Source organism: Mixophyes fleayi, chromosome 1, assembly GCF_038048845.1.
Source record: "Mixophyes fleayi isolate aMixFle1 chromosome 1, aMixFle1.hap1, whole genome shotgun sequence".
Lineage (NCBI taxonomy): Eukaryota > Metazoa > Chordata > Amphibia > Anura > Limnodynastidae > Mixophyes > Mixophyes fleayi.
The window spans coordinates 396,715,517-396,740,390 of record NC_134402.1 but is presented as its reverse complement, the minus strand read 5'-3'; the positions used below and the strand labels follow the sequence as shown (position 1 = coordinate 396,740,390).

Genomic DNA, 24,874 nt, shown 5'->3' with positions numbered 1-24,874 from the left:
CAAGAGTAGGTGAGTGATGTCACATAAAAGTTGAGGTTTTGCCCCTCAAAAATTACAATAATGAAAATACTTGATTGGTTGCTATGACTCATTGCAAACTTTTGCACCTAAATTCAATCTGAATAAATAAACCCTACTATCGTGAGAAAAAAAAGTGTTTAGGTTTTATAAATAAAATATTAGTCTACAGGCAATTCAATAAACATGAAATATCAATGTTATATATTTTGATGTGAAAAATTTGTGCGCCTAAGTAAAGCTGATCAAACCTTACTTTATTTTTAATCAAATTGTTAAAGAATCGACACGTGCAAATGACCTGTGATCAATCAATAATCTGATCTTGTCTGTAGAAAACTTTCATTCAACAGTGATTGGATTGAAGCTGATTGAAGAGTGTGTATTGCAAGAAGTGCAAATAATGTCTAATGATCTTACAACTGTCCTATTTTGCACATGCACTGCAAATGTCTTTCTGGTCTGTCACATGAAAATGTAATGCGAGCTAAGCATTTACTTTTTAGAGATCTACAGTCTAAATATAAGTGATCATTTCAAAGATAACTTGATTGTAACATGTTTGCTTAAATGTATATTGCCGTCATTGTAAATAAATACACTAGTTCATTCAAAAACAAAAACAATTGCATGCATGCTGCAAGCTTAAGGCTATGTACCCACTGGCATTAAAATGATGTGTATAATATGTGTTTTAATGCAAGTTAAGCACATTTAAGCAGATGTGAAAAAAGTTATCATTGTATCAAATGAGACTGAGCAAATTTGCGTTTTTTGTGTGTTTATCCTGTGTTGCAATATTTCGAACACTTTGGGGGGAATTCAATTGTGTGTCACTTTTTAACGCAGATTTCTGCTTGTGGCTTTTAGAGCTGCAAACATAAATTAGCGTTGAAATTACCTCACTAACGATAATAGTGCGTAAGCCGCGTTACATTCACGAGTAAAGTGGCCAATTGAATTCCCCCAGGGGGAATAATTCCCCCTGAAGTACCGCCGCGTTAAACGTATCACCGCTATTACGGTAATATCAACCTGGCTCTCTGAGCTGTGAGCAAAAAGTCAACGTTAAAACTACCGTAATAACGGTATTTACACGCACTATTACCGTAATAACAGTTATAGTGTGCAGGCTGCGTTACTTTTTCAAGTAACGCGGCCAATTAAATTCCCCCCCTTTGTGTTGCATTAGAAGAGCAGTCCCTCTGAGCACAGGTACAGTTGGACAGACAGGCAGGCAGCAATGTTGGGTTTAGGTGGGATGAGCTCCACAGCAGATCTGAAATCTGCTTTGATCTGATTAAATTGTACGGGCAGCGCTAACCGGAGTGTCGTCTGTATAATTAAGACGTACCAAGCGTAACTATGAGAAAAAAAAAAACACAACTACTAAATTTCATACATTGTCCCCCACACCCATGGTCTTTTAGATTATAGAGAGTTATGATCACCATGTTTTCAGTGTTTAGATCCCTTTTAGCTCTATATACAACTATAAGACACATTTTTTAAATAGCTAAATATTAATAAACAAATTAGCAAAAATTTAAAATGCTGAGCAACTTTGGCTATTACAAATGCTTCGTGGAAAATACACCAGTAAATCTTGCAGGTAGTATTTTCTCAAGCATTATGAATGTTACTTTCAGTTGTTTTCACAGTAACCACCTTATTTCTTTTAATGCACATTATCCTGCTGTTCTCTGGTTAAAAGTGCAATGTGCAGCAACCCAAATCAACAGGGGGAAGAATGTACCACCCTTATTTAAGGGTGAAGCGGAGGAAGCTGGCCGTGGGTTATAAAATACTACAATACAATAGGTATTTACATTGCTAGTCCCTGTCCAGTGACAGCAGACACGCTGGAGCCCACTGCTCAGCAGGGAGTAAACGTCACCATCTATGTCATATTGAGCCCTATTGTGTACGTCACTTGTGGCCACGCCTACAAATTAACGCGGTGACGTCTCGCATGAAACGAAACAAAAAAAAAAAACTTCATCACTCGCTATAAAGAGCTGGGTCAGATATGCACGGCAGGCCTATATGTGCGGGGCGGAGCGAAGCCTTTGGCCAATCAGCGTCGCGTGTTTCGTTTCGTGCACCCAGCAGCAAGTTAGGCTGTGATATACAAAACCCCCTGCTCCTGTGAGAGTCGGGAGGGGAAGAGGGAGTGAGCGAGGAAGATGGCGGCTCTTAGTGAGGAGGGGAGGTACGGGCTGTCCTGCGGGAGGGGGACACAGGACCAGGTCACCGTGCTTCACGTTAAACTCACTGAGACCGCCTTCAGAGCCCTGGAGAGCCACCAGAACACTAAGGTAAGTGTCAGAAGCGACATGTGAAAAGTGGGGTGCAGGTAAAGTACCCCTTAAATTGGTTATACGGAGTGTGAGTGGAAGGTGGGGGGTAGCTGAGTGCTGGGGGGTAACATACATGTCAGCTGGTGGCCAGGCACAGCTTACTGGGCAGGTGAGGAGAGCACTGGAACCCCTGTTATGTGAACCAGCTGGTCCCTTGTCTCCCAGGTACACAGTGCTCCTCCTGCACAGACTTGGGGGGGTCACCACGTCCTATTAGTTGTGTCTCTTTCTATCAGCCGTCTTCTCAATCTATTTATAATCCTATAATCTGGATGTCCTGAAAGTAAGTTTTAATGCTCAGCCTCTATGGGAGACACTGACTTCATGTTGTATTTTCCCCACAGATGACACAGCCATACTTTATAAAGTGCACTGGAACTCCCCAGTCAGCCCCCAGATCCTTGTTTTTCAATAGGATTCCACCTTTTTGTTTGTTCTTTGACTAGTTTGCTCCAAACTTCTAAAATGTCCATGTATCATAAACTAATTTTTTTTCGAATTACTTTATATTTTTTGGTTGTGGTCTTTGCAGTTTTTTTTTTTAAGTTTACCCAGTTGTCATTTTGTTGTTTTATCTCGTTGATGTAAGTGTATCTGCTGGGTATATCATGGGCGTTTATACCTTAATGCTTTGCCTCGTACCTGTATAGAAAAGCTGAGTAAGCTTCTATTAAAATCCGAGTAGTGGCTCATAGTGCTGTGTTGTCAGTCGCAGTGAAACCATCCCCCTCCTGTCTAGGTTTGTGGGAGACAGCTGGTTAAACGGTTTTTAATTATCTTCCCACCTCCCATGGCTGCATCCACTGGCCACATAAATGCTGTGGATGGCTTTCCTCGTTAGTGTTCTGGAACTTCAACAGTCATGCTTTTAAAACAAAATATATATATATATATATATATATATTTTACATTGCTAATTATAATTGTCATTGGTGTTTTCATCATAAACAGTTGAATTTTAGACTAGTGGTATACAATGCTTTCCGACATTGATGGCGCTTTATTGGTCGTCGTTCCCCCCCCCCATAAGAGAACCTTTGTTTTTGCTTTATATAAAATGGAATTGGTTAACTTTTTTTTTTAATTTTTTTAAAAAAAATTTTTTTTAAAGTTGGTACTAGTAGCATTAGTGTTATCTTGTACTTAAGTAAATGACCATTTATATTTTATGTGAAAGCTGATGTTGCTTTATTTGGTACTGTTTCAGAGCGTTGGCTTTTAAATAGCAGTACAGCTACAAACATACATACTACTTTACTTCCTCTGCGGTGCCAGCTGGTCTCTGGCTCACTTTACTGAATGAATCTATGTCCCAACTCTGAAAATGGGGGATTTCTGCTGAGCTGTCTCTTCAGTTCTCTAGCCTTGGGCCTGTAAAACATTTTTTTTGTCCTGTCTGATCAGATTAGTTGGGACATATGTTTTAAGGCCCACCCATGTTATCAACATTGAGTTACTTTTGCTACTTTATTTTTTTTGTGAGTATATATGTATCTGTATGTACACTTATATATATATATATATATCTCCCTATGAATGATACAGTAAAACCTTACCTGGAAGCCTCTTGCTGTCACTTTAAATAATTTTTTTTGTTTTCCTTTTCTGTGTTATCACATGGCTTGCATATAAAAATTAAGTACGTGCTCAGGGTTTCGCTTGGCAGGATTAATCATTGCTGCTTGCCTTGATTAGGGAAGCTTTATTGGATAGAAAGGAGACCTAATACCCCAAAAATCCCACACAGGAAACTGCTTACTATGCAATTCTTGTTTTCTATAAAAGGGATCTACTGTTCCTGGTATGAGTTGTCAGTCTGAACTGTGAGCTGAAATTCCTGAAGGTTTTAGCCTTCAGTTAGTAGGCATCGCTCACTATGGTGAGCGAGAAGATTCCTGATCCCATGTTTACACTGACCAGAGTATAGTGTATATATTTTTGCTTTATATAGTTATCATAAAAAAAAACCTCTTACAGATTCTGAATGTTATAGGTGTCATTTATATAGGTCTGCCCTTTTATTTTCATGCCTTTTTATAGCAGACTGGGTTGGTTTCATTTCCCATAGGAACTCTATAATGGGATTGGATGACCAGTGTTGACGTATGACAACTGTGTACTTTACACAGTACATACCATCAAACTTTCTGGTTGGCCTAGTGACCTCTTGTGTTGCTCACTTTTGTTCTTCTTGGCTCTTGCTTACACAGTCAGCTGGGACCTGGAGAATTCAGCGTGAATCACTTCACGTAAACAGCATGAAGAATTCAGGCAGTCTTTAAGTTCCTACACTGTCTATATTGCCAGAGTGCTTCTAAAGCAATGTTAACAGCTCACATTTTCCCACTTAATACAGGCAGCTCAGATTACTTTCAAAGAATAGGCAAATTGTCCTCTGCTTCACTGGAATGACCAATTAAAAACCGAGTTAGCCAAAGCTGTCCAGTCTTGTGAGAATTACATTCTGTATATTTTCACCATGTATTAAACAAATTAGATGTTCATCCCGAAGAGCACTTTTATAAGAAATTGCAGCTTAGATTTTTTAACTTATATTTGTTTTTTAGAATAGATTGATTTTTTTACAATGTAGAGCCTAATACCGACTTGTCTTTCTAATACCATGAACCAAAACTGTTCTGAAATGGCTTTCAATGATCCCATATCCACTCATTGTACCCTCATTAGGTAGTGCTGCAGTTTTCTGAACACTACTTCCTAGTACTCATTGGCATCCAATGCACAAGTAATATTACATTTTGCAAATGACACTGGCATCTTAACTTTTCAATGCAAATCGGACATCAGTAAATAGCTGTCCTTGCAGCTTGCTTGCTTTCAAGTATTCTCCATAGTCCCAACGTTGGCAGTAGAATAGGTCGTACTGAAGCGCTCAGTGACTCAGTGTAGCACAGCACGGTCATAGGATGCCATCTTTCCAACATCAGTTCGTCAATTTTCTGCCCTTTTAGATCTGTCCTGGTCAAGTGCTGCTATTGTTCATAGACATTTCCACTGCACAACATCTCAGCTAGTATGTCCTAGGAAAATGGTCTGTCCTCGGTTGTAACACTTGCTACAGAGTTTCAAACTACCTTGTGCAGCAATATCCATACAAGAACGGTTTTGTGTATCTTAATGGATTGGGTTTCCATGGTCAAGCACTTGTATACAAGCCTCAGATCACCATGTGCAACGGCAAATGTTGGCTGGAGTGGTGTAAAGCTCGCCACCATTGGTGCAGTGGAAACGTGTTCTCTGGAGTGATGAATCCCTCTCTGATTAAATAATCTGGCTTTGGTGCATGTCTGGAGAACGCTTTCTACCTGAATGTGTTCTGCCAACTGTAAAGTTTGGTGGAGGAGTAATGGTCTGGGGCTGTTCTTGATTTGCACTGGGCCCCTTAATTCCAGTGGAGTGAAATCTTAATGCTTCAGCATACAATGACACTGTAGAGAATTGTGCACTTTCACCTTTGTGAAGATCCTTTCCTGGGTCAGGTTAACAATGCCCCTGTGCACAAAGCTAGGTCCATCAAACAATGGTTTCATAAGTCTCATATGGGGGAAATTGGCAGACCTGTTAAGCTCTTCCATACCAAATTGGCATACTGACTGCGAGTCAGGCCTTGTTGCCCTAAATCCGAGCCCAACCTCATTAATGTCCTTGTGCCTAAATTGATGTGAATCTGCAGCCATGTTCCAAACTTTAGTGGAAAGTCTTCCCAGAACAGGTGGTTATAGCAGCATAGGGGGACAACTAATGGCCATGGTTTTGGAATGAGATGGTAAACAAGAGCATATGGATGTGCTGTTCGGTTCCTCGTTCTTTTTTTGGTCATGTAGTATATGAAGGGTGTATAATTAGGACATCTATATGTTAAGAATTCTCAAAATGAGACCTTAACAGGAAAGCGCAAGGAATGTTCAATGTGTAGACAGAAAAATTACTATCTTCAGGGGCTTGAAGCTCTACTTTTACTGCTATTACTGCGAGCAGATTTGGCTTTCCACTTGAGCCCCTCACCAGTCACTTTCTTTATTAAAGCCCCTAAACTTGCATATTGCGGGCACCAATAGAGCACCTTTTTGATGCCACTTGGCTTCCTCTGTAACAGGAAAGATTTAAACAAGGAGGCTGTAATCAAAAGCAATGGCGCTGCTGCCTTAGATTTCCTCTGCTAGGCAGCCAGCTGGCCAGCAACAAGGTGATCAGCGGAGGTATTGGCACACTGATAAATGCACCGAATTGTCTGGACTGACAACAGTAATGTTTGGGTTGATAGGGAGTGAGTAATGCATTTATCATCATACTCTGAAAATGCTTCTTTAAGAAGGCTGCAACATTTCTCTGTATGCACTGTAAATGTTGTGACTATGATCTTGCATGGCTTGGTTAACATTTGAACCCTTTGTTCTAGGTGACGTGTCAGGAAATAGAAAATGTTGCAGGACAATTGCTAAATATGATGCAAAAAAGACCTGGGGTAAATGTATCATAGAGCGGGTTGTACAAGTCGCTGGAAATCGGCGTGATGACAGCTTAAATTTAAAGCGGCGACGTTTCCCTTTACAAGGCAGCGCTGCTTTAAATTTAAGATGTCACCTCGCCGATTTCCGGCGACTTGTACAAGTCGCACTATGATACATTTACCTCCTGGGGTTTTCGTTTTCTTTTTTTTTTTCTTATTGTAAGGCACCTTACTGTTTCCATATTGTGTATATGTATATATTTTATGTATAGATATTGGTAAAAATTCTCCATCCTCAAACTTATTCATGGTCTCAGGAATGTAGTAATGAAATTTTAGAATACTTCTCTTCTCCTAAATGAACAACTATTTCCAATTGTAAAAACTTTGGATTGAGGTGTCACTACAGAACAAATGCCTTTCCTAAAGTATTTTATACATCTTACTGTAGTGTAGTTTTTTTATTACCTTTATGATTATGCACACATAGCTGTGAGGTTACTGCAGAATTGCACTGTTAATCAATAATTGAAGCTTCTCCATGTAACATTCATATTACACATGTCTATTTTGTTCTTGAGCTTTGGTGTGCATTGACCGTTAAACTGAGGCAGTTCTATACACTGCAAGTTAAGTTGACAGCTGAATCACAGGTCTTTGAGTATAGTATTTAACTTTTATCAATTATAGACTGTATGTATATGTGTGTATGTATATGTGTGTATGTATATCTATATCATGCAGAGTTGCTTAAGCAATCTTTATAATTATATCGTGTAAGTGTTTTGGGTTGTTTCCATTCCTAGGGGCTGCTTCTTTAAGGACTTGAGTTTGTGACGGCTTTGCAGACTAGCTGTAAACCAATACACTGTCTGGATTGTTTGGCTTGTATGTGGGGGCAGGGGCATGTGATGTCAGATCACATGACCAAATTAACTTTTCAACTTGTGACGTGTGTAAACCCATCGGAATAATGCATTTTCTTCCATGGTTTATATTTGGACTTCAATTTTTTAGGTTGTTGTTGTCTAAGTTAAGTCTCCCCCATGTGGTGGGGGAGGTGTTCTATAGCTTATAAAGTGAGTATACTGGAACATATGTTCTAATTTAATGAGTTATAATTTACTATCCAATATTCTTATGGTCTCGACTGTGACTTAATAATCTGTAAAACTGCGCTTAATTGGCTAGAACTAAACTTGTTAATGTTTAGGTTTAGTTGTACCAATGTGGCTCATTAAAGGGAATGTTGGATTTCCATTTTTTATTTTTTTATGAAGCCATACAGGATAACCTTTTGATAAAATACATTGCCTGCACTGGAGGCATTAAGTCCATGAGTTATAACTTAATAAATAGTGGAGGATGCCATGTTTTTACTCTTACATGAATTCCTGTAATCCAGTTAGTCATTTTTGTTATCTAGAGCTATGAAATGGTGTAAATCTTGGTTGTCTTTGCACCGTTTCTAAGCATTCTTGAAATCCCGTAGGTTGTGAGCTGTAAGCAGCGCCCTCTTATCTCTGTCTGTATGTATTACCCAGTATTGTCTTATAAATGTTTGTTCCCAATTGTAAAGCGCTACGCAATTTGCTAGCGCTATATAGATAAATGATGAATACCCATGGTTTCCTCAACAGTAGGTGGAATCATCTTTCAGTATATAAAGTTAAAGCTCCTGGTTCATTCCTTTTTAAATTGAACTACTGTTATTGCGTCATAGTATGGATGCTATTTGATAGTGTCCACCACTTTCCAAATCCTCAGGGAAGTCTATAAATACTATTTGTTACCCAGATATAATAAGGGTACTACTATATCTGACTTGCGGTATTATGTTTGTCATGCTTTGTTAACAGATATACAGAGAAAATACCTTTTTGTTTAGCTTTTTTTTTTTTATTGCCAATGAATAATGGCAAAGAAATATTCTGTATACCATAGCATCCAAAACTGAAAGATGCTTGTGTTTGTAACTCCTACTGCTTCTGAAATGTCAGTTTGTTCATTTGACTTTGACTCTCTGAAAAATTAAGTTTTACCTTTTCACTTAAATATTAGAGTGGGACCAGGTGTTAGTGAAAACTTGGAACCCTATGCAAAATTGATGGTAAATGACAATGCATACACCAGTCATAGGCTCTCACTCCTTTATTGCTTAGGCATTGAAAAACAAAACCTTGTAATTCACCCTCCTGTTTAACAGTACTAGAAACGTTTCCCTAAAGCATAATGTACTTAACAAGCCTTCCCATAGAACTGCATTCTTTTTGACCAAGTATTAATGTTTCTGGAAACTTGATTGTGAAAGTCCATTCACTTGGCGTTTTTTGTTTGTTTATTTTTTACTTTAAGAAATGTGCATTAAAATTAATTGTAGTATGTACAGGGCCTTAGATTAGTTCCCAATTGGTGCACACTTCACTTGTGGTTTTTTTGATGTTGGTCAGGGTATTTCACTGAAAAGGGTCCCATTTCTGTTATACCCATTTGCAGGTCCCGATTTGCTACTGAAATGCATTATATAACAGCCTCCTCAATAACCTTCTTATTCAATCAGATTATTGGTGTAGTGTAAGCTTAGATAAGTGACAATGTTGGCTCATTTTGACAACACTGGGAAACAGATTGCTGTTGGAGGCTAGTGGAAGACTAAGGAAGGCAAATGCTTGGTTGTCATTAGTTACAGAAAATATTTATTCATCAACATTTATATATTGCCAGCAAATTCCGTAGTGCTTTACAATTGGGAACAAATGCAGAAATAAAACAATACTGGGTAACAGAGGTGAGAAGGCCCTGCTCACAAGCTTGCAATCTGTGGGATAGCACCAATTCCATGATAGTGAGATTCCCCAGACTGCTTCACTCTGAAACAATCTCTTTTAAATGCGAATTGTTCCTTATAACAAAACTCGCTAATCAGTAGTGTTTTGCATACTAGTTAGGCAGGTTACAGTCTCCGCTTTCCTTGGTGCTGTGAGCTGCATGAATTGTATTTGTATCTGTATATCGGCTCTTGCCAGAACTTGTAAAAACATACATTGTGACATGTACAACCTGCTGCATTGTAGAAAGTCTAGTGATGTCAAATCTTGTTTCTCTTGTTGCTGTTACAGCTGTAGATTTTCTGTCAGTGCATATTTGACACTTGATTATATGTTCCCTTATCAATGCTATGTAGACTTTACCCAGCAGGGAAAGGTCAGTGAACATATCACCCAAACATTCTCAAGCGCACATAGAGTTTTGCAGACACTCGGCAGCATAATATACTTAATGGGTCTTGAGATTATTCTAGTGAGAATCGGATATCTGAGTTTGTGCTTGTGGTGGTTAATCTGATTTTAAACAGACATGCTGCAAGGTTCATATGTAGAAATATCACTTCCCAGAGTTTGTGTGTGATACGAGTCTTGCATCAAAGTCCTGGCAGATTTGTTTCTATACTGGTAGCCACATATAGAATACAGAAGAGATTGCTTTTAACTGGTGTCGTTTTTTTTTTGGTTTTTTTAGTGCAGTTTTTACTTTTAGGGCAATCTCACATTTTTGTACAGTGATCTGTTTACAAAAGTGATTGCAGTTAATGTTGTGTTTGGGGTGCAAGAAGGGTTTGCTCCACTCTCCTTTAGATGCCTCCTTACTAAGCAGAGTATGAGCTTTTATTGCGGGTGAGAGTTTATTGGCTACTGGAATCTATGGATTAAGGAGCATGTCAATAGGGTACAGGTGACCACTGTTTTGCTTGACTCTAAGTTCTGAACGTAGGTTATGTACACGGCTGTCACTTCAAGTGGGGCGCTCTAACTTTCTTTGGGAGCTTTTGAATGAGAAATGTCACTTCATTTCATAACTGTGTACAGCAGACAGTTTTTCACTGCCAATATTCCTGCTCCTATTACTACAGGCTATTGCGTTATTTCTGCTGCTGCACCAGTGTGGGAGAAAAGAGACCTCAAGCTCAAAATCAAAGGAAAGTAAATTGAGGGTAATAGCCCCAAAATGCAGCTAAAAGCTGCATTATTCATAAATGGTCAGTTTTGTGTTTTTTTGGTTTTGTTTTTAATGTGGAAATTGAGAATCCAGAGAATATTGTATAGAGCTTGCAGATCCTAAGGGGTAAATTTATCAAGCTGTGGGTTTGAAAAAGTGGAGAGGCTGCCAATAGCAACAAATAAGATTCAAGCTGTCATTTTGTAGAATGTACTAAATGCCTTCTAGAATATGGTTGCTAAAGGCAACATCTCCACTTTTTCAAATTGTTTAAATTTACCTCAGTCTTAAACAGGGTTTTTTTTTCTCCATGAAAGAGTGGAAATAGGTTCCATTCCTGAAACGACTTTTCTGACTTAAGATTTGATTTGTGCTTCTTCTTTGCACACCACAATTCATTGAAACCACTTTTGCATGGAACTTTGAAATTGAATGATCGTTTTAAACATAGTTGTGAAGTAGCAGGTCACCCTTTCGTGGCAAATCAACTAGTATTTCTGGTTTTGTTGATCCTTTAATTGGGAATCTCTGCTTTAGTACCATTAAGGTATGGGGACACAATTGTCACCAGTGGGCGTAATACTAATTACATGAAAGGTGCCAGACATCAAGAATGTTGGATCACTCTGCTAAGAGTAAAATGCTAAAGATTTGATTACATGCAAGCTCTTTATACGGACCACTAATATGAACATGAGTGGGGTACAGACAGGCTTATTTATAGGAGCAAGCAGGGATTCCAGTGGCGTAAAGGCAATTCAAAGAGACTTGTATGTAAGTCTGCCTTGATGGTTGAATGATAAACAATACTGTGCCCAAAATGATGATTCCTCTCTAGCTAGTTCTTAAGCTGTGTAATGTGCTACTTTAGATGTCACAATAACATAGTAGCGGGTTTTCTAATACTTCTCTTAGATCTGATAAGCATCTGTTTAATTTATACACTCTGCGCTGAAGCTTATTTATCTTTTCTTTTTAGAGATGTTGCGTCAGTAGCTCTTAGCAATGCTGCTTTTTTTCATGCTCTCCACCCCCACCTCAGCATCCAGTGGAACTGTTCAGGAAATCCAGATGGTTTTTGCTCCAGTGTGTTTTTTTTTTTTTATAAATATTAAGCAATACTAAATGTCAGCGGCTTGATAGATTAACATCGGTAACTGTATGCATACATGTTGTTCTGCTATGAATTGCTATTGCATAGCTATCTGTATGATGACTTTAATTTAGGTTTGTTTCCATATGGATTCTCGTGTACAAATAACAAAGCCATTTTTCAGGAAGCATTGATTCTTTATTACATTTAAGTGTTTACCCTTCAAGTGCAGCCCTAACTCTTAAATGTGACTTGATGTGGTGTGTATTTGGCTTTCAGTTAAGTTATTCTTGGAAGTAATGCAGTGCAGCAGAGTGTCTGACTCAAACTATGGGAAATGGCATTTGCCTGTGGAACCAGTTGGCCTTTAACTGCTATTATGTATGTTTGCCTCTGTTGTATAAGTGATCTACATATCATGGTATACTTGGCAACTTTTCATAAGCTAAGGTTTGAAATTGAACAGTATCAAGGTTTCTTCAGTCAGAATTGAGCTTGCTGTTAAATGAGTACTATATGCTGTTATGTACCGTGTGTAGCTTCAAAACGGCTGAAGTGGCCTAAGCCTGCATTGAAGCAATAGGGAAATCATGGTAACTTCAGGGTTCATTTATTAAACCCCCCCCCTCCCCTTTATTTGGTAGGGAATCTATAGTATAAATGTTTCCAGTGGTGCAGTCTGAGCAGTGAAGCCTCTTTGATTGAACAGCACAGCAGGCTGCGTAGTATGAGAAGTGTCTTGAAAATTCTAGATGTGGACAACTCTGTGCCTGAAAGAGGGGGAAACAGTGGTGAAAGGAATTCTACGTTTAAAGTCTAAAGTATTTAATTGTGTGGGTTCTTTCTTTCTAATGGATACTATGGGGTGGGGGGGGGGGGTCCAATTGGCCCTAAAGTGTCTCCGAAATGTCCATGAGACGTTTCGCGGCGGAGATTTCTGTAAAACCTATAGAGGTGCAAGGAAGAGTAAGCAGAGATTTCTACCATAATTGCTGGCAATGTGCATGTGCCACATTGCCAGCAATTGAACCTGAATGTGTTTAGAGTACTCTAATTCTATTGATTTGCCCATGAAACATGTTCTTGTCAGAAAATGAATGCTTGGGCAGATTGAAGAGCCTGGTAGGGAACCAGACTAGATTGTGCCACTCTGGCGCATTCCATAGTGATGACTGCTGTAAATAAGTGAGTGAGCTCTGTATGAAATTTTTTACTTACCCATTATATTTTGCTAAAGCAGCCAAATCTGATTTGTCAAATTTTTATGTGGATAAAATGTCTAAAATCTGTGTATTTAGCACTTGAATGTTTGTGCAGAAAACCTAGGCCTATAGAACAGTAAATCTATATAAGGCTCCACTGGCCTTCTGTGCCCCTGTTGCTTCTCAGGTCTCAGTCTGTGTGTGAAGATGAAAACAGGTGATCTACTAGTTCGAACAATGCACATACCAGAAAATGTACTTGCTAATACTTTATCAGGTCTGAAGACTTCATCATGATCCCAGCTTAAAAAGTCATGAATATTATGTAGTACCCTATACTGGAGAAACTGTAATAGTGCATTATGCAGATTAAAAGCATTCCTGTATTATAGTTTATAATAGGAGTGGACTCATTTCTTACACACAGACTGATAAGACTTGAATGAGTTTATTTTTTGCTATTAAACATCCTGATGAAAAGATGGCAGGAAAGAGGCAAATGCACTTGGAGCATAAAGTAATGAGACATCAAATGCATCACTCCCCTATATTTATATTCTAGTTAGTCTAACGTCTTGACATGTTTTTACCCTGTGAAATGGTGGAAGTGACTAAATGTCACACTGCTATTCTTCCACCAGTCTTAGACCTTATGGCTGTGGGTATGTGGGTTCAAAATGGCTGCAAATCCTAATTCACTTCTGACTACGTTTCCCACCAAGTGTACTTTTCCAGATGTGTGTGGTCACTGTCCAAATGTTCCAATATTCTTATGAATTTCAGGAGTTGTATAAATTTGACTGTATTCTATTTTTAATTTCACTGGAATTAGTTTACATCAATTGGTTAAAAAGCTTGGTGAATGGTGATGGTACAGACTACCTGGGGGGGGAGGGTTTCTCCCCCGACACACTCTGGTACCACAGTCCTGACCTCCCCTGTAGTAACATTTGTCTACAATACAGCAGGCTATAGCTTACCCTCTAGCGTAAATGTGAAGCAGTCTGGGATCTGTTGAAGGAGACAAATTGCTGTTTGGCTGCTGTCCTGAAGTGCCAAATATGACTTGGCAAGACCCATTTGCAGCAGAATCTACAAATAGCCCAATTTTCCCATGTAAGGCCACACGTAGGAGTCGCTGTTACCTTGTGTGGTATTCTCAGTACCTTCTGTTTTCACCATGGTCGTCGAAATGTGCACTTGTCTTTTAGCAATCTTATTTTTATATATTTTTCTTCAACATTTAACAGTTAATACAAAACACTATTTAAAATAGATGTAAGCTGAAACCATTCTTGTGGACTTATGAGATCTGGCCCATGTAAACAGCCATGGTTTTCATTTTATTCTGTTCTTAGAAATCTGTACAATCTAAAGCAAGAGCTTTTATTCTTGGTTATTTTGTTAAATGTAATAACAGCTGAAACCATATTAAAACTTGATGAATTGTTTGCATTAAACTTAGTGGTTTTGTGAAATTTCATGAGTTTTATTTTTTTGTTTTTTTAGACTATGGCATAACATTATTGTCATGTATTAGTGCCTACCACCAGTACAGTAGTGTGCACACTAGTTCTCATGCGTCTCTATCCACTTTCCCAGAACCTGTGTGTGAACCAGACCTTAATGTCACTTATTGGTCCTAAGCATTGATGTGCAAAGGTCTGTGCAATTTTGGATAGTTCCATGATACTGGTTACCTGATGCAAAATATCACTGTCTGACGTCCATTTGCAGCAGGGATTACCTGAGTGCAGTGATGCTCAATGCAGGAACCTTTAATTGTATTGGTTGCTTGAAAGTGTGTTCTTACTGATGTGACTGATTTCTAAACTCTTTAACAAGTCTTTTATTCTGTGCATATGTGAAATGGCATTACCCTAACATTGCTTGAAGACACATTACAGCTTCAGGATACATTTTCTTAATGCAGTTCTGTCTTATCAGACAAGAGTTAACCCCTTGATTGTTTGCGTAAGCTTTAATACTGTCTGATCTGTTCTGAAGTATCAGATCATACATGGATGTCAAGGTTTTGTTCCAGAAATCAGGAAGGAGAATCCTAATTCTTCAATGAGAACTGTATGACTTAGAGGAGGAAGTGACAGCTGTGGGATTTTACTTTCTTGCACAAGCATTTCTAAGTATAAATACTGCAGTCTAGTGAAACGGGCATTCCATGGAGGGTATTCAATTGACCGAGTTATTTTTTTAACACCGTGTTAAATCATTTTAACGCAGTTTTTCTTCATTTTGAAGCGTGTTAACTTTACCCGCTATTCAATTCAATTTTTAAAGCGCAATTTTCTTTTTTTTTTCTTTTTTTTTTGCTCAGGCCGATCACACAAGTAGAAGGTCTATTGAAAGTATAGGGTGGGTGAGAGGCAGCTGCATTAAAAGCTATTTAATTGTTTTTTTAACGCAGTGCGTTAAAAGGGTCAATATGCTGTTTTATCTCGCACCTCTTTGGGGTGTGCTAAACACTTCAAAAAAACCTAAGAAAACTATTTGAAATCATGTAATGAAAAAAAAAGAAACTATGATCATGCATAACATGACAGTTGATTTTTTTTAAAAATAAAGAAACCACAAAAATAAACACAGATCACTAATGTGTCTTTTTGTACTAATATGTATGTACTAATGTGGTTTGACATGGTATAGTAAAATAAAAAAATATGCTAAAAGTACTGTATGTAGATATTATAAAATAGAAAGGTTGTGTAATGCAATCTAATGTATGCCAGTCCTATCTATCAAACCCTCCCCTCCCCTAAAAATTCCCAAGCACCAATGATGAACACGCAGGGGCTAGCATTGCCTGTTTTTCAATTGAATTGCATGAGTTTTAATGCTGTGTTAACTAAAAACAGTTGCTCTAGAAGGTAAAAACCCGCGCTGGATTTTTTTTTTTTTTACTGCAGGAAAAAAACCTTGCGGTCAATTGAATACCCCCCCCATGTATTTGACTTGTGTATGCATGCTCTTTTCCATTTTAAAGATATTTACAAATTGCTGACATAAAAGAACTTGTGGCGTTTTGTTTTTTTTGTTTTTCCTTTAGAACTTGCATTACGGAGATGAAATGTGTATCAAATAATTTTATATTTGACTATAAAGAGTCTTTCACCCCTCTGCATCACATTACAGCCATAGGATGTAGATATTTCTCTAACAGCAGAAAGTTGCACTACCACCTACAGAAAATATTTTGGTAACATGCCCTTCCCATTAGCCAGTGCCATTGTTGGCTGTTACATACAACTGTTTTCCCAGGGCGGCTCCATTCCTCCTAGAGACACAGCAAATATTACAGGAAAATTGTTGTATGTCTCGGGACTCCAGCAAGATGGAGGGGCACATTGCTAAAATCCTCTACATAGGTGGTGGTGCAACTTTAATAGAGCTGCACTGAACAATGTCTTTAAAATGTGATGCCTTCAGAAATGAACCACATAGTTGATTGCTTATTAAACTTCAGGGTGAAAGGAGATTGGTTGTAAGGCTCTATAACCTGTTCATAAATGTAAGTGTGGTGGGGGGGGGTTCATTGACTGCTCTGCATGTGGTCCAGTTAATTGTAGAATGATTATCTGTGCCATGTGGCCAAATTAAAACATAGGCCAGCTGGCTAGGTTGATGGGTTTAGTTAAGAAAAAATATTTTTCTTTTATGAGCACTTCAAAAAGTGAAGTGTAGTCTTGCTAACCAAAATGTTGTGAAGACTAAAAAGGGTGGTTATAGCTGGTAAAACAGCTATTCCAGAAAAGCATTTCTGATGGGTTTCCATGTGAGGGAACTTCAGTAAAGTGTGTGTCTGTACTACAACTCACATGCTAAGGTAATAGTCTTGGGCAGTTGGCTGTACTTCACCTCTACAATGTTATGAAAGATGAGTGCTTTTTCCTCCCAGTACTTCATATATTTTGCCCTAATTTTAAAGTGGCCCCCCCCCCTAATTAACTGGTTAGGTACACCTGCCACATTATGTAACTAACATGACGTGCTGTGGCATCCTCCCCCTGCTGTCGTCACATGACGTGCTGTGGCATCCTCCCCCTGCTGTCGTCACATGACGTGCTGTGGCATCCTCCCCCTGCTGTCGTCACATGACGTGCTGTGGCATCCTCCCCCTGCTGTCGTCACATGACGTGCTGTGGCATCCTCCCCCTGCTGTCGTCACATGACGTGCTGTGGCATCCTCCCCCTGCTGTCGTCACATGACGTGCTGTGGCATCCTCCCCCTGCTGTCACATGACGTGCTGTGGCATCCTCCCCCTGCTGTCGTCACATGACGTGCTGAGAGCTGTGACTCTGTGGCAGCCATTGTTTACCCTCCATGAGTGGTATTGTACAGGATATGTTAATCTGTAGGAAGGTGGCTAAATGCTTCCTATGTAAACAAAAAACCAAAGTGGTATTACTGCTTTAAGGGAATATCAGTAGTTCTTACAAACTGGACCACTACTCCTAGCCATTCTAGATCCTATGGCGCTCAGCTGGCTTGGCAAACATTTTGTTGATGTGTTCTTTTGGCATTTTCTGTCATTCCATTTCAGATTCTGGTTTGGATTGCTGGTCCCTTCAGGCCCATACAACTGTTTCTATAAGATCAGGGTGCACAGGCCTATAACTTCTTTTTTTTTTTTTTTTTTTTATTTGTTTGATTGTAAAATCTTCAATTGCAAATCTCCTTTAGTGTGGGTGTCTTCATTTTTCCTAAAGGATGAGGACATAGTTTTCAATACGTAATATGTACACCAAGTTATTTCAATGCAGTTTAATATGGGAAAAATTGCTCCGTCTTGTATCATTTCACCCAACCACTTTCTGCTTACTACTTGGCTCTGTCTGGTCTCAGCAGTGAACGTACATTGGTGTGCGTGGCACATGTTTACTACTTCTGTATTTCTGCTTCTATAGAGTTTAGTTATAAAAGACTTGTAGATAAAGCAATACTTTAACCCCACTTTGTAAAGGTATTGATTGTAAATTACTTGTAACATTATAGTAAATGAGAAATCTACTTGGGCCAGTGCTTCTCATTCATCTGTGACAAACCCCTTGATGGGTGGAGCAAATGTCCAGGAGCTGAGAGTTGTGACATGTTTCCAATTCTACAAAACCCTTGGGCAGCCAACCATTCCTGTTCTGTGAGTTCTTATCGCCCGATGAACCTTAGTTCATTGGGCAATTGTTATTTGGAAGCTTTAATCTTTGAATGTAATGAAAACATGTTAAAAGCTTTATTTTGGTGATTGTGACACTGAGTGTATTTGTATTAAATTTGAATTCTGAATTATTTATTTGTCTTCCCTGTAGAATTCGATACCTGCACGACCATCCATTCAATTTCAGGGACTACAAGGAGTAAGTATTTTAATTTTTTCTTTGTTTTGTTTTTTTTTCATTCTTTGTGCTCTGTAGTTTTGTTTAGTACAGTAACATATTTAAAATAGTTGTTGTGAAAACAAGTGACTAATATTTTTAACATGCATACACTGGATATTTGTGATGTTCCCAGACCAGTTCTGGTGGTACCTGTTTTCTGTTTAGTGTGTGGCGAAACACATTGGTCTTGCTTATTGCCTACCTGGTTATTGCAGCATAACACACAGCATAGTGTTTGAAGTGATGCTGTGTACATTAATGAAATGTTATCTGAGCATACACTTTCATCCATTGTCCTTGAAAGACAAACCTTAGCTCTGTCTGGCTGCAGAGGCGCTGAAACATAGTTATAGAAGCATGTATCATGCTTACTTTATTGTGTAGGACGTTTATCACAAGGAATGTCTGGCTCAGGTTTACCTGATAACACCCAGTTAAATTGATCATTCTAATGCTAATCCTGAGGGATAAGGTTTTGACTAAACCCGCTCCATTTCATTGGTTGGAAGGGGCATAAGGAACCAAATGTGTTGTGCCTACAGGCTTAAATAATGTCCGGCCATCATCCTTTATTTACATAGCGCCAGCAAATTTTGTAGCGCCTTACAATTGGGAGCAAACATTAATAAAACAATACTGGGTAATGCATACAGACAGAGGTAAGAGGGCCCTGCTCACAAGCTTACAATCTATGGGACAATGGGAGTTTGATACACAAGGGCACGTGCTACATCATAATGCATATTGGTCCAGCTAGAATGCAAAGGTAAAACATATATTGAGTGGGCTGTGTGCTCAGTCACACAGCAATGTTGGTTAGCAGGTTGTTGTCTTAGCTTTGTAGAGGGTGGTAATAGGGTAACCTAGGGAGATTTAAGATGGTGGTTGAGGAATATCATAAGCTTGTCTGAATAGGTAATTTTCTGAGAACGCTTGAAGGTTTGAAGATAAGAGGAAAGTCTTGCTGTGTGAGGGAGGGAATTCCACAAAGTGGGTGCAGCCTGAAAAATCCTGTAACCAAGAATGGGAGGATGTGATGAGTGGAAGATAACCTTTCGATGGTGCCTCTCATCAAATATTCACTTTTCTCTTTCCAGTCTTAATTATATGGTAATCCTCTAACTATAAAATAGGTGACTGTTAGTATTGAGGGCTTGTTTGTTATAAGGGGTGTAATGCATGTCCAGAGAGCCAACAGTAGGGCCAACAATGTAGAGGTGTGGCATACGTCTTTCCATCTGTTTGTTGCAAGGAGGAGTAAAATAAGCTTTCAAATACTGGTCTCTCAGTTGATGGACAGATCTGAGCTTTACAAAGGCTGATGGAGCAGGACATGGTCCATCATCCACGTTGTAATGCACCTCTATCTCCTGCACTTCTCTTCGAGCTGATCCTTTCAGTAAAGCAGGAGGCACTTAATTTCGAGGATGCCTTTTCCATTGCTGGAAGATAAATTATTACTGTTGTATCCAATATTTAAAAGTGAATGACCCCAGCCTCTGCTGCACCCCTCACTCACGTTTTACAATCTGCTCCAAAAGTACGTGTCATTAAATGGTTGAGCTTGTTATGTGGCAAATATAAATAAAGGAAATGGTTACGCAATTATAAAGCTGTATATATGACAGTGGATACTTGTTCTAGTTATTACCTTCACTTTTGTATTAAAGGTAAAAAATGTGTGATACAGCTGGTTGATTTTTATTGTAAAAAATGTTTTATTCTTATTAAAGGATGGTTGGCTTTTAGTTCCTGTCACTAAACCATTTCAGTGTTTAGTGCCTTTCTTGTTAATATGAACTGAATTCTATTTTTCTGCCTCTAAAGGTTCGATGTAGGGTGTTCTGTAGTTTGAGTGACTAATTGGGGTATTTCAGAATGAAAGGTTGCCAGACTCCCAGTTGGGGGCAAATCTATTGTTTCCAGTAAATCTTATTAGCTAGAGTAATTGGAGCAAATAATTTGAGCTATTTAAATACAAACATAATTACTGTGTTATCATATTGCTTCTATTTTGTGCATAAGTTTGCTCTTGTAACAAATAAATGATAATAATAATAATCTTGTGGCATGTAGGATTTTTTTTTTTTTTTTATAGTGAAGTAGCCATTTCATGTGTTTTGTACAGATATGAATTTGTTTATTAGGGTGTCTCATTTTACTTGTAGGGTGGATATATATTTTTTACCTCATGTTCTGGACCCTCTAATAAAACCAGTACCCTCTACAGCTCAGTGCAGCCCTGCTATGCATAGTGTTGTCCTGTTTTTTAATGGACAAGTTTTTCCAGAATAATACCCCAGCAATGTCACCTGCCTTGCAACATGTTTGTAAGTTGATCTTTGTCTAGATATTATTGACAAATGCTGTATCTGTCGTAAGCAGCGACTTGGATTCTAGCATTGGCCAAGATCTTCCAGTAGATCATTTACATTGGTGTTTGAGTCGTGCTGTTTCACAGCACTTGTTTGTTTTTAGGATTTAGTTCTTTATTTGAATCACTAGGCACAACTCGCAGGAATCCTGTACAGAGACCCTGCTATCTTAGATTGGTGCTTAGTTTGTGTCTCTCCTGATTTCTGAAGCCTGTGCTTATAAGTCTCTTGGAGCAGTTCTTAAATTTTCTCCCGCAAAATGAAAAACTACTTTTAATATTTCAGAGGAGGACACTTTGCTGTAGTTGGCAACTAAATGGTTTTTTGGGGTTTTTTTTTTTCTTTCTGTTTGTCTTATGCCATATTTATTTATAGAAACAAATCTGTTATGCAAATTTCTATAGATTCCTACCAATTTCAAGTAGACCCCTTACAACTGATAAAGTGAAATAAAGACACAAATAGTGGCTAATGGAGGGAATTATCCATATTTGGTCTATAATTCCACATCTGAATTAATGTGTAGATGGGGCTTAGGATCAAGAACTATTCCTTACATAGGAAGTGTGTGTCTTGTAGATATGCATTTAGTCTCAAAATGAAGGCTCCTCTTCCTGACTGGTAGCCTGAGTCTGCAAGTCTAGGCAGCATTGTAAATGGTCACAGGCCTTGTGATATCTGACCCTTTTGCCAGTGAAAACCTTCCACTCTGACTAGTGTTCTCAGATCAGCTCAAAGGCTTGTTATAAAAGGAAATGTAAGTCATGTATGGTGACACTGCCTGTAATTTTATATATCCCTCAAATCATGTTTTCTTACAGGTACATTCTATACTTATATATTTATAATACGGGAAAAAAGGCTTGCACACCAAAACACCCCCAACCCACCTTAAGGTTTGGTAGTGTACTTGGATTTGCCATAATGTCACCAGTTCTATCCTTTATCCCTTTAGTGTATCAAGATCCCAAAATCAGATTGCCCCAATGAAATGCACAACTTTAACTTCTATCTGTCAAATGTGGGAAAAGATAACCCTCAAGGCAGCTTTGACTGTATCCAGCAAACGGTGTCAAGGTAAGCAAAGTCTGCTGTGTTTCTCCACTGTAAAGTTTGAGTTGCACAGAATATTATGCAGTGTAATGAAGTATAGGATGTAGAGCTTTCATCTGCATTGTAGAGTATAAATCGTGTCTGGGGCAATGATTTAGTCGCTGCACAGACCATTAAAATTCTGTGGTACAAGTGGCTGTTCCATGACTGGTGTAGTGTGCGTTATATATGGTACAATCTTTACCTTGACCCAACAATACATTTGGGCAGCATTTGGGGATTTTGTTTATTAATGTAAATGTTTCACAATTGAAAGTAACTGGTTTAAACCTTAAGGCCATTGCATGAAAATGTATAAATGTAAAGTTTGTTGTTTTTTCTTTTCTGTAAAGCACTGGTTTGTCTAAACTGAACTGTTTGGGAGTCATACAAGATAAAATCACAGTATGTGCCACTAATGACTCCTACCAGCTAACAAGAGACCGTATGACCCAGGCAGAAGAAGAAACTAGAAGTCGTAGTACAAAAGTGATAAAGCCTGGTGGTCCATTTGTAGGTATGTACTGGCTGACTAAATTGTAGCTTACACAGCAACTACGAGACATTGTGATCCATAAATGTCTTCAATAGCTTAAATCGGTCACTATATCAGCACTGAAATAAATTTTATTCATATAAGCCCCACCAAATAAAATATGATATAATGGTAATTATAAAGGGGTGCATCACTTATGCTTCTGCTTGTGGGGAAGAAAAACCAACAAAAATAGTCTTATTATCATTTTCAACCAATAAAGGTTTGTTAGAATAGGCTAAGTGAAGTCCTAAGCCTTATAGCTACTTGCCTCTTACCATCAGTAAGGCTGTTCTTGAATTCCTAGTGCACCTCAATCTATTTTGTAATTTATTAGATCGACCGATCTAACACTTTTGGGAATTAACCAAAAATCAGGATATAAATACTAAGAACACAAATAAAAAGCTGTGTTTACTGCTGGCTTAGCCTGACTTCCAGTCTATAGAGTGCTGCATTGTAGAATCTGCATTGCTGCTTCCTGTATATAATAAAAGTTCAGGCATCTGGGTAGGATTCTTTCATCTGATACTGGATTTGTGCCAATGACATTTGGTAACCTCAGCAGCATCTATTATGCACTGTTTTCTATTGCTGTCTTATACTATAAGAAATTAACCTTTTAAAACTTCTTCCAAACGTTATTGTTCTATTGTTGCACAATGTCTGCCAAGTGCATGTGGGAGGGTACCATGCTCTAGCATAACACTGAACCGTTTTCCTTTTTAAACAAAGCTATAACCACCTTGCTGCTAACAGATTTTGGACATTTGTTTTGTATTTTTTCGATCTTGTAGGGAAGAGGGTCCAGATTCGTAAACCAGCAAATAATATTCTAGATACAGCACCAGAAAGGAAAAGGTCCACGCCCATTAATCCTGCAAGCACCATACGGAAGACTAATATCAGCAGCAGTATTGCACAACGGCCATATAGGGAAAGGGTGATTCATCTGCTGGCACTGAAGCCATATAAGAAACCAGAGATACTCGCTCGTTTACATAAAGATGGCGTTAATCAAAAAGACAAGAACTCCCTTGGTGTTATCCTGCAACAGGTATATGTGAGACTCTTACGTCAACAGTGTGCTTGTGGCAGCAGGTTTTTGTTTATAATTTTTCATGCGTTAAATTTGTGTATATGTTAAAGGTATACCTTTGAATACTTCTTGTATGCATACGCTCTTAATCTATACCATGTGCCTCAGCTGTCATATATCCATGTACAGAGTCTGACATTGCTGCCCTGTCCACTGGCATTTTACCTAATGTTAGAATACAAATGTAGACTTTAATTCTGTCACGGACAATTTTTCTGGATATTGTTTTGAACATTTAAAATGCTTCCTGGGAGCGCTTTAACATAAGCCTTTTTACACAAGGAAGGTGAATGATTTGTTACATCTCAGATGTTGGCAAGCAAGGCTTCTGCTCTAGTACAGTGCTAGCTCATCATACGCAACTGGCATGCTGTGCTCTATTTTTAGCCACAGCAAGCTGATCATTTGTTACAAAATCCATGCACAACCTTATTGGGCAGTGCTACACCTTGAATGGTGAACAGGCTACATGTCAGCTGGAACTGGCATAGATGGTGTAATATTACCTTGGTCTTGTGACAAAATTAAAAACTTAAATGAAATACCAAGAAAGACTGGATACAATGTTTTAAGAGTGTTGCAAATGCAAAGCTGAAGGGTTTGCATCTTTGACACGAATGCAATTTTGGTTCTGGACAGAAGGAGTTAAATGGCATAAATTGAGTCTTTGTGCTCTGCAGCATATGATACAGTGCAACCCTGTACTCTTCCCTGCCGCTGAGCCATTGCACTAGGAAAAGGCAGTGTAATGCGGTTTTCATAAACCAGAAGAGCAAACATCTGTAGCCCTTTGCTTTCTAAATACAGCATCAGTCTGGTATACACTGCACACAGAATTGTAATTTGAACTCCACCGAGGTACTCTGAATATATTTTGGGATCTTTGCCCTGAGTGTTGTAAGAACCACTTTGTGCAGTGTTTATGGAGTAACATTGTTAAGGTGCAAGGGTGGACATCTGTTTTTATATACTTTGACAGTAAGAGGCAACGTGAGAGGGGTTGCGGGCTCCAAGGGCCTTGCAGAGGAAGGCAGGAGAGCACAGAGCACTCCCCCCTTCGCTGGGAATGCCGATTGACTTCCCTGCACTGTGCAGAGGAAGTCATGTGATTTCGAAGTCTGCTGCCCCAGTTCTGGCAGGAGCAGCCGATTTGTGCCGCAGTGAAGGTTCACCGGGCCATCTTTTGCCCACTGCTGCTCCGAATATCCAAGCTTCAGTTCTCTAAGGCAATATGCAGACTTA

The 24,874-nt window shown here is 38.8% G+C and overlaps 1 protein-coding gene across 1 annotated transcript in view; it reads left to right on the top strand.

Annotated features, from left to right (window-relative positions):
- The first annotated feature begins 2,154 nt into the window (after positions 1-2,154).
- Positions 2,155-24,874, top strand: part of ELL2 (elongation factor for RNA polymerase II 2) — a 34,549-nt gene continuing 11,829 nt past the window's right edge. The window contains exons 1-5 of the mRNA XM_075181199.1: positions 2,155-2,336; positions 18,463-18,510; positions 21,862-21,983; positions 22,352-22,515; positions 23,331-23,590. Coding sequence (XP_075037300.1) covers positions 2,205-2,336; positions 18,463-18,510; positions 21,862-21,983; positions 22,352-22,515; positions 23,331-23,590 — 726 coding nt within the window. The 5' untranslated portion in view covers positions 2,155-2,204. The remainder of the gene's footprint in view (positions 2,337-18,462; positions 18,511-21,861; positions 21,984-22,351; positions 22,516-23,330; positions 23,591-24,874) is intronic.